This window comes from Oryza sativa, chromosome 2, assembly GCF_034140825.1.
Source record: "Oryza sativa Japonica Group chromosome 2, ASM3414082v1".
NCBI lineage: Eukaryota > Viridiplantae > Streptophyta > Magnoliopsida > Poales > Poaceae > Oryza > Oryza sativa.
This window is the reverse complement of record NC_089036.1, coordinates 9,854,177-9,866,667: the sequence shown is the minus strand read 5'-3', so window position 1 is coordinate 9,866,667 and position 12,491 is coordinate 9,854,177. Positions and strand designations below refer to the sequence as shown.

General features: G+C 41.3%; 1 protein-coding gene across 1 annotated transcript; it reads left to right on the top strand.

Moving 5' to 3' along the window:
* The first annotated feature begins 8,594 nt into the window (after positions 1-8,594).
* LOC4328983 (subtilisin-like protease SBT3.8) lies at positions 8,595-12,033 on the top strand. The gene is made up of 10 exons (XM_015768679.3): positions 8,595-8,678; positions 8,785-8,876; positions 8,975-9,072; positions 9,173-9,328; positions 9,435-10,063; positions 10,164-10,234; positions 10,348-10,614; positions 10,784-10,901; positions 11,036-11,207; positions 11,314-12,033. The coding sequence occupies exons 1-10, from the start codon at positions 8,595-8,597 to the stop codon at positions 11,859-11,861; spliced, it is 2,235 nt and encodes a 744-aa protein (XP_015624165.1). The 3' UTR covers positions 11,862-12,033.
* The last annotated feature ends 458 nt before the right edge of the window (positions 12,034-12,491 follow it).

Below are 12,491 nucleotides of genomic sequence, written 5' to 3'. Positions count from 1 at the left end.
CCAGGATCATACAAAGCAGTTGTTCCCTGTCCCACATCATACACATACAACCCCTTGTCATCCGATTTGGTGAAGTAGATGCAGTTCTCCTCCAACCCAGCCTCATCCGCCGCCATGGACACGCCAAACTGGCTCGTAACCAGGAACACCCTGTTGCTGCCGAGCCCGTCCGCCTTCACCCACGCGCGCCGCGTCGAGTCCAGCAGGTGCACCTGCACGAGCAGGACCGTGCGCTGGCACAGCAGCGAGTTCCTGAAGTGCACGACGAACAGCTCGCCGCGGGAGTCCACCAGCGAGCTGTTCCAGTGGTTGCACCACGCCGGGCACGGCACCATGGCGAGGGGAGCGCTCGCCAGCGTCGGCGTCGCCGGCGACGGCGAGAACTCCAGCGTCGCCATCTTGCCGGACCACTCCAGGTCCGCGAAGAGCTTGCCGCCCGACGCCGTGAGCCACCCCATAGACTCGATGACGACGGCGTCGAGGTCGTCGTCGTCGTCGTGGTTGGCCGGGGCGATGATCGCCTCCGGCTGGTACTCGTGCCTCAGCCACCGCCGCCGGCCGGCGCTGTCTCCCGGTCCCGGCCGGCAGTAGAACAGCACCGGCTCGGTGGGGTGGACCACCACCACGACGGAGCGCGGGTCCGCGGCGTCGTGCGACAGCACGCACCACGCCGCGTCGTCGTCGCCGCCGCCTAGCGCCTTCGCGGCGAGGCCGCTGATCTCCTCGTCCGGCGGCGGCAGGGGAACACGGCGCGAGGAGAACGGGTCTCGCAGGAAGGCCTCGGCGGGGGCGTCGCCGCCGCCGCGCCGGCCGGCCGGCTGCAGCGTGAGCACCCAGCCCCGCGGCGTGATCCAGGAGTAGTGGCCGATGAGGTCGACGAACGCCGCCGCCGCCGCCGTCAGCTGCCGCCGGCTGGGTATGCTGTACAAGAACTTGTCGCCGGCCTCGCCATGGCCGAAGAGTAGAAGTGGAGCTAAGCGAGATTCCATTAGCGACGGCGAGTCCTGCGCCTTCTTGTTGATCTCCATTGCTAGCTACTATTAGATTGATTCTTGCATGCGTCAGAAGCCGACGAGATTGAACAATATATACGGCTAATTATTTCCGTCGATTTTTGTAAGGCACAGCTTAATTTTCTAGGCGCTTTACTTAGTATTATCCTACACGATTTCGTATATATGCTTTAGAGCTCTATAAGATTCCAAAACAACCCTCCATCCCAAAATATTCGATGCCGTTGACTTTTTTAAATATGTTTGACCGTTCGTTTTATTTAAAAAATTTAAGTAATTATTAATTATTTTTCTATCATTTGAATTATTGTTAAATATACTTTTATGTATACATATAGTTTACATATTTCACAAAAAATTTTGAATAAAACGAACGATTAAACATGTTTAAAAAAGTCAATGCGTAAAACATTTAGAAAATGAGGGAGTAGTTCGCATTGGTTCCTGATCACGAGAGGAATCCTAATACTGTACCTATATATCCTTTCTTTCTAAAAGTATTAATTAAGTACAACCACTTAATCTATTATATACTAAGAGTACATTAAACTTCCTACAAACGCACTCAAGCTGTCACGTGGCGCTCTAATAAATTAGAAAAAATCCTAAAAATTCTAAGAAAAAAGCAAAACATCTACCTCTTGATTTTCACATAAATTGCTGGGTCCAATATTATACACCGTTAGATCAAATTGATCTTAAAACAAACCAAATACTATGGAGTCCCACCTCTCCTCCTTCTCCGGTGCAGGGGTACGTGGGTATATATACGTGTATGTATGCTTCCTTCCCTTCTTCTTTTTTTTTCCTTTTTTTCTTCTTTTTCCATTTATATAATGAATATATACTTCTTTAAATAATCATAATTTTACAACACAAAGAATCTACCATCATACAACTCACTGGTAACTAAATTACAATTTTTAAAAATAAAATTTAAACCATTATATGTGACCATTAAATTAATAATGTAATATAGTTTCCACTTAAACCTGTATACTCATTATTTTGTACTATTATTTTCAAATAATACACTATTTTAAAATAAAGTTTACACAATTATATTGTGTACCTATCAAATAAACAATTTAAGATCTATATTAACTGATTTATATGTACGCTTAAACCGATTATTTAAATCATTAGAGCTATTTTTTATTACATTGGACTATTATTCTCAAATAATGTATGGTTTCAAAATAAAGTCTACACCATTATATTATGTACCCATCAAATTAACAATTTAAAATCTATATTAACTAATATACACTTACACTAGAACCGGTGGACCCATTATTTAAATCATCTGATATATTATTTGCTAATAAATAAAGCATCCGAAGTTCTCTTTTTTGCCGCTGCACAATGCACGTCTGCACCTTTGCCTTTTGCACGCGTGACAAAGCATCGTGTCTGAGGCATCTAAGGTGATCACGACTACCGCAACACTACCGCTTTGCTACATATCAAATCATATATGGAGATGATTAATTTTATTAATAACATGAAAAGAAAATTAAAGGTGTGATGCAGTGAGAGAAGAATCAAGCACTGTGGGTTGTGTTTTTTGCCAACACTTAGCTCTGTTTAAGCTGAAACCGAGAGTTGATTAGAGAATAATTATAATGAAGTGTGTTATGTCGTATTTGGATTTTGTACTATTTGTTCGTAATAGTGAAAGAAATCATTATGTTATAAATGTGAGCACAATATTAACGAATATCAATAGCACTCTTACAAAGACTACGGTGTTATAAGGGAGTTTAAGACCCTCTTTTTTTCCCTGATTCTATAGTTGGATTTTTGTTTGCACGCTTTCCAAGTTTCTAAATTGTGTCTTTTTTAAACAGCATTTTAACTTTTTAGAAGTCAATTCATTCGTTTATACCCTCAAATAGCTATCACATAAATCAGATAATTCATCAATTTCAGCCGTCCTAAACCTAAGTAGTACATAATTTTTTTTATGCGAATCATGTAATCAGTAAATTGGGGATCAATGTATAATCAAAGTCGTAAGATGAATATATAAGAGCTACTATGAACAACTGTAAATAGGTGTCAAAATTAATTGCTACTAATTAGACATCTAATTGCTTACCAGCCACATAATTAATTTCTCTCTACATGTATATAAACATGCACGAAGCTGGAATAAATATTACAATATGCCCTATACATATATATATTAAGCGGTTAATATTCTAATTACATGTGTTAAGTACATTAAAATTTCTTAAAACGTTCTCAAGCTGCCACGTGGTGTTCTAATAAATTAGAGCAAATATTAGAAATTCTAAGGAAAGAAAAGCAAATCATTACTTGATTTTTCACTTAAATCGGTACGTCCAATATTATAAACCGTTATTATAAACCGTTAGATTAAATTGATCTAAAAAAAAACTAAATATTATAAGGTCTCACCTCTCGTCCCGTGGCATAGGTATACGTAGATTGGTACGTACGCTTCCTCTCCCTTTTTTCATTTTTCCCTTTCTTCTTTTTTTTTTCATGCATACACTTCCCTCCCTTTCTTACTATATCATGCGCCTTCTTGAGACGATTTAATCACAAGAATTTTTTTGAGTATCTTGCTCTCGTATTTTTCATTTGTGACCATACTACATGATATGTATATAGATGGACCGTATAATAATTAACTAGCAATAGTTCCTTATTTACTTGAGAAAAAAAATATTAAAAAGTCGTAAGTACTTAACCTATCTCCTACTCAAAAGTTTGTGAATGGTTTTTTAAGATATCTTAAGAAAAATAGAACCCTTAAATTATTATAAAATATTGTTATCCGAACTTTAGTTTGCCCTTAATGTATGAGATAAAATTTTTGAACAAACAATAATCTTACCTTTCAATAATTTAAGTGCCCGTGTATGCACGCGGGCCACCTTCCTAGTTGCAGTAATTAGTCAAGCTGTGCTCCAGCCTGGACCTGATCGAGAACTCTGTCACTCTGATGGACAAGGTACCTGTGAACCGCCTTAGAGCTTATTCTCGGTTAATTTGCAAAAAAAGGATTTGAGACAATTAAAGGGATTAATTTCACATTTCTAAATCCCCTTCAATTCTCTTGCGAGATGGGTTAACCGAAATATCTTAAGAGTACGAAAACAAGAAATGATATGACAGTGAAATTAACTTCACCGACAGGAGTGCTCGTCTTTAAATCCTATAAACCTATAGAAGTGATCCCATTTAATATATGCAATCACAACACAAGGACATATATGTGGACTTTTGCGTCTTTTCGTGGATTTTGATCTACAGACAATTTGAAAGAATTTTGAGAAAAGGAAGACTGATCCAAGAAGAAAGTATTCAAAAGGGGAAAATTGAGTTCGCTTTCAAATTTTCAAATCGAGTATGAGGAATTTTCGGAAATGTTCAACACAGGGATACTTTGCTAGTAAATTTATATGGTTTGGCTCTAACAAATTAGGGAAGACACAGTTATTTTGAGCATAATAATTAAGGTCAATATCATAGTTTAATTTTGAATACAACTGCCACTGGTGGAGAAACCCTTTGTAGTCCCGGTTCGTAACCCCCCTTTAGTCCCGGTTTCCAAACCGGGAGTACCAATCCGGGACTAAAGATCGCTATCTTTAGTCCCGGGTGAAATAACCGGGAGTAAAGATCGATCTTTAGTCCCGGTTGGTAACACCAACCGGGACTAAAGATGGCTCAGCCACGTGGCCGGCTGAGCCATCTTTAGTCCCGGTTGGTGTTACCAACCGGGACTAAAGATAGAGCTGACCTTTTTTTTTTTGCATGCCCCTGTTGCTGCATGGTTTATATATATATATATATATATATATATATATATATATATATATATATATATATATATATATATATATATATATATAAATATAAACCATGCATATATATGTTTCAATACATATATATGCATACATATATATATATATGTATTTATACATATATATGTTATGCAAATGCATATGTATATAGATATATATATGAACAAAATATATTTACATTATAGAAAATGTGTACACATGCATATAGAAACATATGTAGTCATGTATTAATTACAATCCATTATATGTCCTAGCTAGCTACGATTTCGACGTAGTAGTACTCGCTGCTAGCTCAGAAGCTAAGGACCGGTGAATTGTGTTTCCGTCGTAGTAGAATTCACCCTTGGGATCAAGGATTTCTTCGTTGATGAATCCCATGAGTTGTTCTTGAACCGCCGCGATAAATTCCTTGTGTGTGGTCAGGTTATCCCTCATGCGAATAAACTATATGAATGTATGAAATTGATTAGTAATTAAACAAGAAATCGCTACGTAATGAAAATTTGAATTTATTTGTACGTACATCGAGCTCTCTTGTGGTGATGATTTGGTCTGCAAGGCAGTGGCAATACTCGCACACGTAATAGCCGCACAAGTTAGTTCCCTGCTTTTGCTTTGCGCACTACAAATAAATGACAAACAACGAGAGATCTAATTAATATACACTTGTATGTATTTGAATCGGAGAAATATAAATGTAGAGCATGTGTACTCACAGGAAATTTGAACTTCCGCCTAAGTCTTTCTCTCTATTTGCCGCGGACCAAATGACGGAACCGATACCAAGCCCTACATGGAGTTTAAAGCTATGATTCGTAGTAGCAATTAACATAACAAGATTTTCTTAATTAACAAAGGAACTTATGACGGTACCTGTCTATAAGTTCGAAAACCTTGTCAAACGTAGACTCTTTTTTATCCATTGAGTCATATACGTTGACGGTGCAGGCCTCCAGGTCGATGAGTAAAAGCACCCAGTGGAATCTGCAATGTGCGTGGGATGCATTACATATGAAACACTTAGCAAGTTCGTACGGGAATGAAATTTGGTATGTAGGAAGACAGTAAAATTAAACTAACTCTGTGTTGTATGGCAACAGTATGAACGTCTTGTAATGCTGCGCCTTCAGGAGATGGACGAGATTGTCCTCTGTTTCTTGTGGATATTGGTCGAGCATTGCGACGTTTACTTTCCGAGGGTCGATGAATCCAGTATCGAAAACCCTCCGCCGTCGGGCCCCTTGAATCTCCATTCTACAACGATAAAAGGGAGTATATTATTTTCTATGGTCTACTTATATACAAGGACCTAATTAATTAAAGGAGACGTATAGTAAGAAATCTAACTGAACGATATACTTACAAAATCCAGCAACTCATAATACAGACGTCGAGGGCGTCCAGCTGGTATAGTTCGTAGATTCCCCTGAAATTGATCCAGAGAATGTCATCTCCTTGCAAGAAGTCCGTGTCCCTGATCCTCGCTCCGATCATCTCTCTACCGGTGGCGCTCATCTCCATGTACAGCTGATGGAACTTGTACATTTGTGTGGGTAGGGACTGCAGCAGCTCAGGCTTGACAAGCGGTTTACCGAGTTCGTACATGTATTTCACTTCCGCCTTTTCGATTGGTGCGACTCCTAGCAATTGATCCGTAGTTAGACCGGTGTCAGTAATAAATTGTTCTATCGTCATTTCTTTACCGGTGTCAGTAATATTCTTTCTTCCCCACACACATTTTCTCTCTCATCAACTTACAACTAAATTTTGGAGACAAAAAAAGTGTGCAAAACATAGGTGCAAATGTAGTATGACAAAAAAAAACATTGGAGGATGAAGTTGCAAACCTTTTAGGCACCTCCGATTTGTATGTAATCACCAAAATAAATTCAATAGAAATTTTGGCATGACCTCCCCTCTTTTTTGAAGAAATTTTGAAGCTTGCTCGGGCAGCTGGAGGAGGAAGAAGACATATATATAGGGGTGGGACTTTAGTCCCGGTTGGTAGCACCAACCGGGGCTAAAGATCACCGGGATCTTTAGCCCCGGTTGGTATTACCAACCGGGACTAAAGTTAAGATCTTTAGTCCCGGTTGGTAGCACCAACCGGGGCTAAAGATCACCGGGATCTTTAGTCCCAGTTGGTATTACCAACCGGGACACCGGGATCTTTAGTCCCGGTTGGTATTAAGATCTTTAGTCCCGGTTGGTGCTACCAACCGAGACTAAAGATCCCGGGGGGGCCTGACAGGTCCTGACAGCATTCGAACCGGGACTAAAGATGATCTTTAGTCCCGGTTGGTAACACAAACCGGGACTAAAGATCAAATATGCCCGTTACCCTTTTGAACCGGGACTAAAGATCATCTTTAGCCCCGGTTTTTATTGCATCCGGGACTATTGTGGAAATCGGCCGACCGACGAAAGATGGTTTCTCTACCAGTGTGCGCAATCTTTGCCAACATATGATCTAAGCATTTTTTTAGTGAACCCAATATGAATTAACCAAGCAAATTCTATCGAAAACAAGAAATGATATGGCAGTGAAAAAATTAAGCTCAATCCATCCAAAATTTCGTGAAAAAGGTTCCTTTCATCAACGAGTTCTACTTGACAAATATCCTTATGTTCTTTTTAGTACCTGTCCTTAGTACATTGATACAAATCTTCAATATATGCCCATGTTTAGTCATTCTAATATTATTTAAATATAGTTGCACGACAGTATATTTTATAGTACAAATCTACCAGCGTTAGTTTCGCATATCAAATCTTAGTACTTCTACACACGTTAGTGATATAAGATTTTGATATTTGACCACACAACCACACAAATTATAAAATGATACTCCTATTTACCCGAGGACAGTGGGATATTCAGATATTGACCAAGTAACTTCTGGTCTAGCCAAATAGATGATGTATGTGTTAGCTATACACATGATAGATGAAGCTTGACTTTGGGAATTTGAAAACTAGAACAATAAACATGTAAAGGAGTTATTTTAAATCCATTGTTCGAACATGTAACATATATAATTTCTAAAATCTATCAACCTTTGTTTGCACAAGATAATGTTTTTGCTATTCTAAAGTTAATGCATAAATATTTTGTAAGTTTAAATATTAAGTCTGTAGAAACGATCTTTTTATTTAGTTTTGGAGTGGAATAATATTCATTTTTATCGATAAGCTGGCCATGCGTAATTCCATACAATTTTGCCAGAAAAATCCACATATATAACAAGCTCATGCGAAAGGGTTTTTGTTAAGATATGGTAAATTCTGCCAAATATACAAACGGAAACCAATCATTTAAACCTCCACAAGAAGAACAAGTCATACCACACATGCCTGCTTTACATCATATCATTGGTGCACTGTTATTATATATGTTTGAGCAAAGGATTTAAAATATCTTCATTTCCACACAACGTTGACTGGGTCATTACATCCTTTTCCGTAGGTATGTTTAAGCATGTGAACAAATGTGGACAGTGCTTCTCACATACAATTTGGACTTGATTTAGTCTTTTAATTTGTGACTTAAACGTAGTCCCATACAATGTGGACTGGATTTAGTCTTTTTGGTACTTATTAATATCAGCACGCAAACATCAGAAGGATGTTCTTTCGACCAATTCTTGCAGCCAAATGGTTGTTGGGGCCAGACTGCTATTTATACATTCATACTATATCACGTGAACACAAAACCACAAGAACAAACTACTCAAAATCCAACATGGATTCGAGATCAGCTTTCTCTTCTATTTTGCTACTAGTTCTTCTACTAGTTTCCCCCTTTTTCACCAATGCATCAAGTAGAGTAAGATGCATGCTTTCCTCATTCAGGAAATGCAATATCGCCTAATTTTTTCCTCAGGAAAGTTACTGACATTGATTCTTGAAACCTTTTTACATCGAAATTTCAGCTCTACATCGTGTACATGGGGGAGAAGAAGCATGACGATCCGTTTGTGGTCACGGCATCGCACCATGACATGCTTGCTTCTGTTCTTGGGAGGTAGTAGTTCAAGTCCTATCTTCTTCTGAATCTTTACTGAGCGATAAAACTGGTTGCTCATGTTTAATTTTGTGGTTCTTGTCAATGTAACACAACAGTAAGGATGAAGCCATGAGGTCTATAGTGTACAGTTACAAACATGGGTTCTCTGGATTTGCAGCGATGCTCACAGAATCTCAAGCTGAAGAAATTGCAGGCAAGTAACAATTAACCCTACAATGGCATAAGCATGTTGTTTTAGTGTTACGATTTGTATGCATGACCATTAACGAACTAATTATGAATCCCTGATGCAGAATTACCTGAAGTCCTCAGCGTGAATCCTAACATTTACCATCAAGCACACACAACTCGAAGCTGGGATTTCCTAGGCCTGAACTATTACGAACAATCAGGCCTTCTAAAGAAAGCCAACTATGGTGAAGATGTCATAGTCGGTGTCATTGACTCAGGTTTAAAACTATAGTACGATATACTATTATGACCGACATCACTAGCATTAATTACAGTAATAATATGCAAATTTCCATTGGTTTAAGCTTTGATGGAATGCAACAGGTATATGGCCTGAATCAGAAAGCTTCAATGACAGTGGGTACAGCTCTGTACCGACCCGGTGGAAGGGCAAGTGCCAAACTGGCATGGCGTTCAATGCCACAAGTTGCAACAGAAAGATCATCGGTGCCCGGTGGTACTCAGGTGGCATTCAGGATGAGTCGCTGAAGGGTGAGTACTTGTCACCGAGGGACGCAAATGGCCACGGCACGCACACCGCCTCAACGATCGTTGGTGGGCAGGTGTGGAACGCGAGCCACAAGCGGGGCGGCTTGGCCGCTGGGTCGGCACACGGTGGGGCGCCGCGCGCACGGGTAGCAGTCTACAAGGCGTGCTGGGGCGCCGCCGGCGGTGGGATCTCTTGCAGCAACGCCGCGGTGCTCGCGGCCATCGACGACGCCATCAACGACGGCGTGGATGTGCTGTCCCTGTCGATAGGAGGCCCCGTCGAGTACCTCTCGTCGCGTCACGCCGTGGCGAGAGGGATCCCCGTCGTGTTCTCTGCTGGGAACGACGGCCCCACACCGCAGACGGTGGGGAGCACCTTGCCATGGGTCATCACGGTGGCTGCCAGCACGATTGATCGGACATTCCCAACCGTGATATCGCTCGGGAACAAAGAGAAGCTGGTGGTACGCACGTATATCCGAATTTTGATACCCATTGTCAACCTATTGTTTTTTGTCTCTTGACAATGAGTTGAAATGAATATTTAATCGATTTTGCTTACAGGGGCAATCTCTTTACTACAAAGCACCAGCGAAGAGCGGAAAATTTGAGATGCTCGTTGATGGAGGATTCAGGTAATTAAACGAGCGGTCAGCCGGTCACTTTATTAGTCAATAGTAAAAATATTCTATCAATTACATTGCTGAATGATCTAACCATCAGTTTCATCAAAAACTTTTGCTTGCAGCTGCGACAAGGAGACGCTGGCGTTGATCAATGTCACTGGCAAGATTGTGCTGTGCTCGGCGCCGTTGCAGGCGAAGTTAAATCCGCCTCGCCTGATGCTGCCTGCAATCATTGGCGATGTCGCTAACGCAGGCGCCGCGGGTCTCATCTTCGCTCAGTACACCGTCAACATTCTTGAAGATCTGGACGCCTGCAATGGCAGCATGCCCTGTGTACTCGTCGACTACGAGATCGCAAACAGAATCCGCTCTTACGTGGCCTCCACAAGGTGGGATTGAGCTCAATTAGCATTGACTGTCCAATTCCGAAAATCACGAATTTCATTTCCATGATCCATCGGGAAAGCATATGGTTAATTATATATGTGCTCTCAAAGAAGCTAGAGTTCTGTATATAATCCTATCCTCAGATGTTTCTTAACTTCTCTGATTTTCCAGGATGCCGGTGGTGGAGGTGTCTCCGGCTATGACCGTGGTCGGAAGTGGGGTGCTCTCACCGAGGGTGGCTGCATTCTCGTCGAGAGGACCGAGCTCCTTGTTTCCCGGTATACTGAAGGTGACATGCTGATCTTGACATGCATTATTAAACAAGTGATACATTTACAACAATGAGAACTACATGGTCTTATATCACTAGTATTTGGTTGTGGCGATATGTCAATACTTAACTTGTTTCTGTCTGTTAAACAGCCTGACATTGCTGCACCGGGAGTCAGCATCCTGGCAGCCTTGGGTGACTCATACGAGTTCATGTCTGGGACATCCATGGCATGCCCGCACGTATCAGCGGTGGTGGCACTGCTCAAGATGGTTCACCCAGATTGGTCGCCTGCCATGATTAAGTCCGCCATCGTCACCACAGGTATGATCAAGTTTCTTTTGATCACCTCGATTGATTTGTTTCTACAAACTCATCGCTTCCTGCTTAATTAGGTCTAACGGGTATACATCTCTGTTGATTATTGCAGCATCGGTGACTGACCGTTTTGGCATACCAATCCAAGCCGAGGGAGTGCCAAGGAAAGTGGCTGACCCATTCGACTTCGGTGGTGGCCACATTGAATCAGATAGAGCGGTTGACCCTGGTTTAGTCTATGATATAGATCCAAGAGAGTACGCTAAGTTCTACAACTGCAGTATCAACCCCAAGGATGAATGTGAGTCATACATGAGGCAACTTTACCAGCTCAACCTCCCATCCATCGTCGTACCAGATCTCAAGTACTCTGTCACGGTTTGGCGAACCATCATCAACATCGGAGTGGCAGAAGCAACTTACCATGCAATGCTTGAGGCACCAGTCGGTATGACCATGTCTGTGGAACCTTCAGTGATCAAATTCACCAATGGCGGTAGTAGAAGTGTGACATTTAAGGTGACATTCACCACAAGACAGAGAGTGCAAGGTGGCTACACGTTTGGAAGTTTGACATGGCAAGATGGTATCACACACTCTGTGAGAATTCCTATTGCGGTTCGTACCATAATCCAGGACTTTGTTGCAGATACTTCATAAACTTTTAGGGGGAGATAGTAAATATGTTAGTGCAAAGTTAGTTTGTTCATTTTTGTTTGAGAAAGTCAATGTGACCCATGTCAGGTGCAATATTAGAATTGTAAGACTGTAGTTCAAATTGGTTGTTGTATTTCTTTGTCCATGGTTATATGAGTATGGTGTCTTGTTTGAACAGGTAGTCCTGAATCATGGATGAAATGTTCTAAAGCTTTTGTAGAAACACACATAATTCGAAAGCTTTTCGAACTGGTATCGCCTCTTGTTAGCCGCTCCTGCCCCTACAAGAATCTATTTAATCTATGACGAAAAAAATTCATCATGGATCACTGAAAATTCGTCACAGGAATTTGTATGTGACGATTATACTTATCGTCATCTATTGTGTGTCACAGATTAAATATGCCGACGTTCTCCGAAATCGTCACGGATCAGCACAATCTATGACGTTTTTTAACCGTCATAAAACGCTTATGGGCTCATGTAGTCCAGCCCAGGCCCAACCTTTGTGACGAAATTAAACGTCACAGATGGTTGCCACGTGGCGGCCAACATGGCAGTTGACGTGGTTGTTTTGACACGTGTACGATGACGTGTCACTGATGACGTGGCAACCATCTGTTTTAACGACCC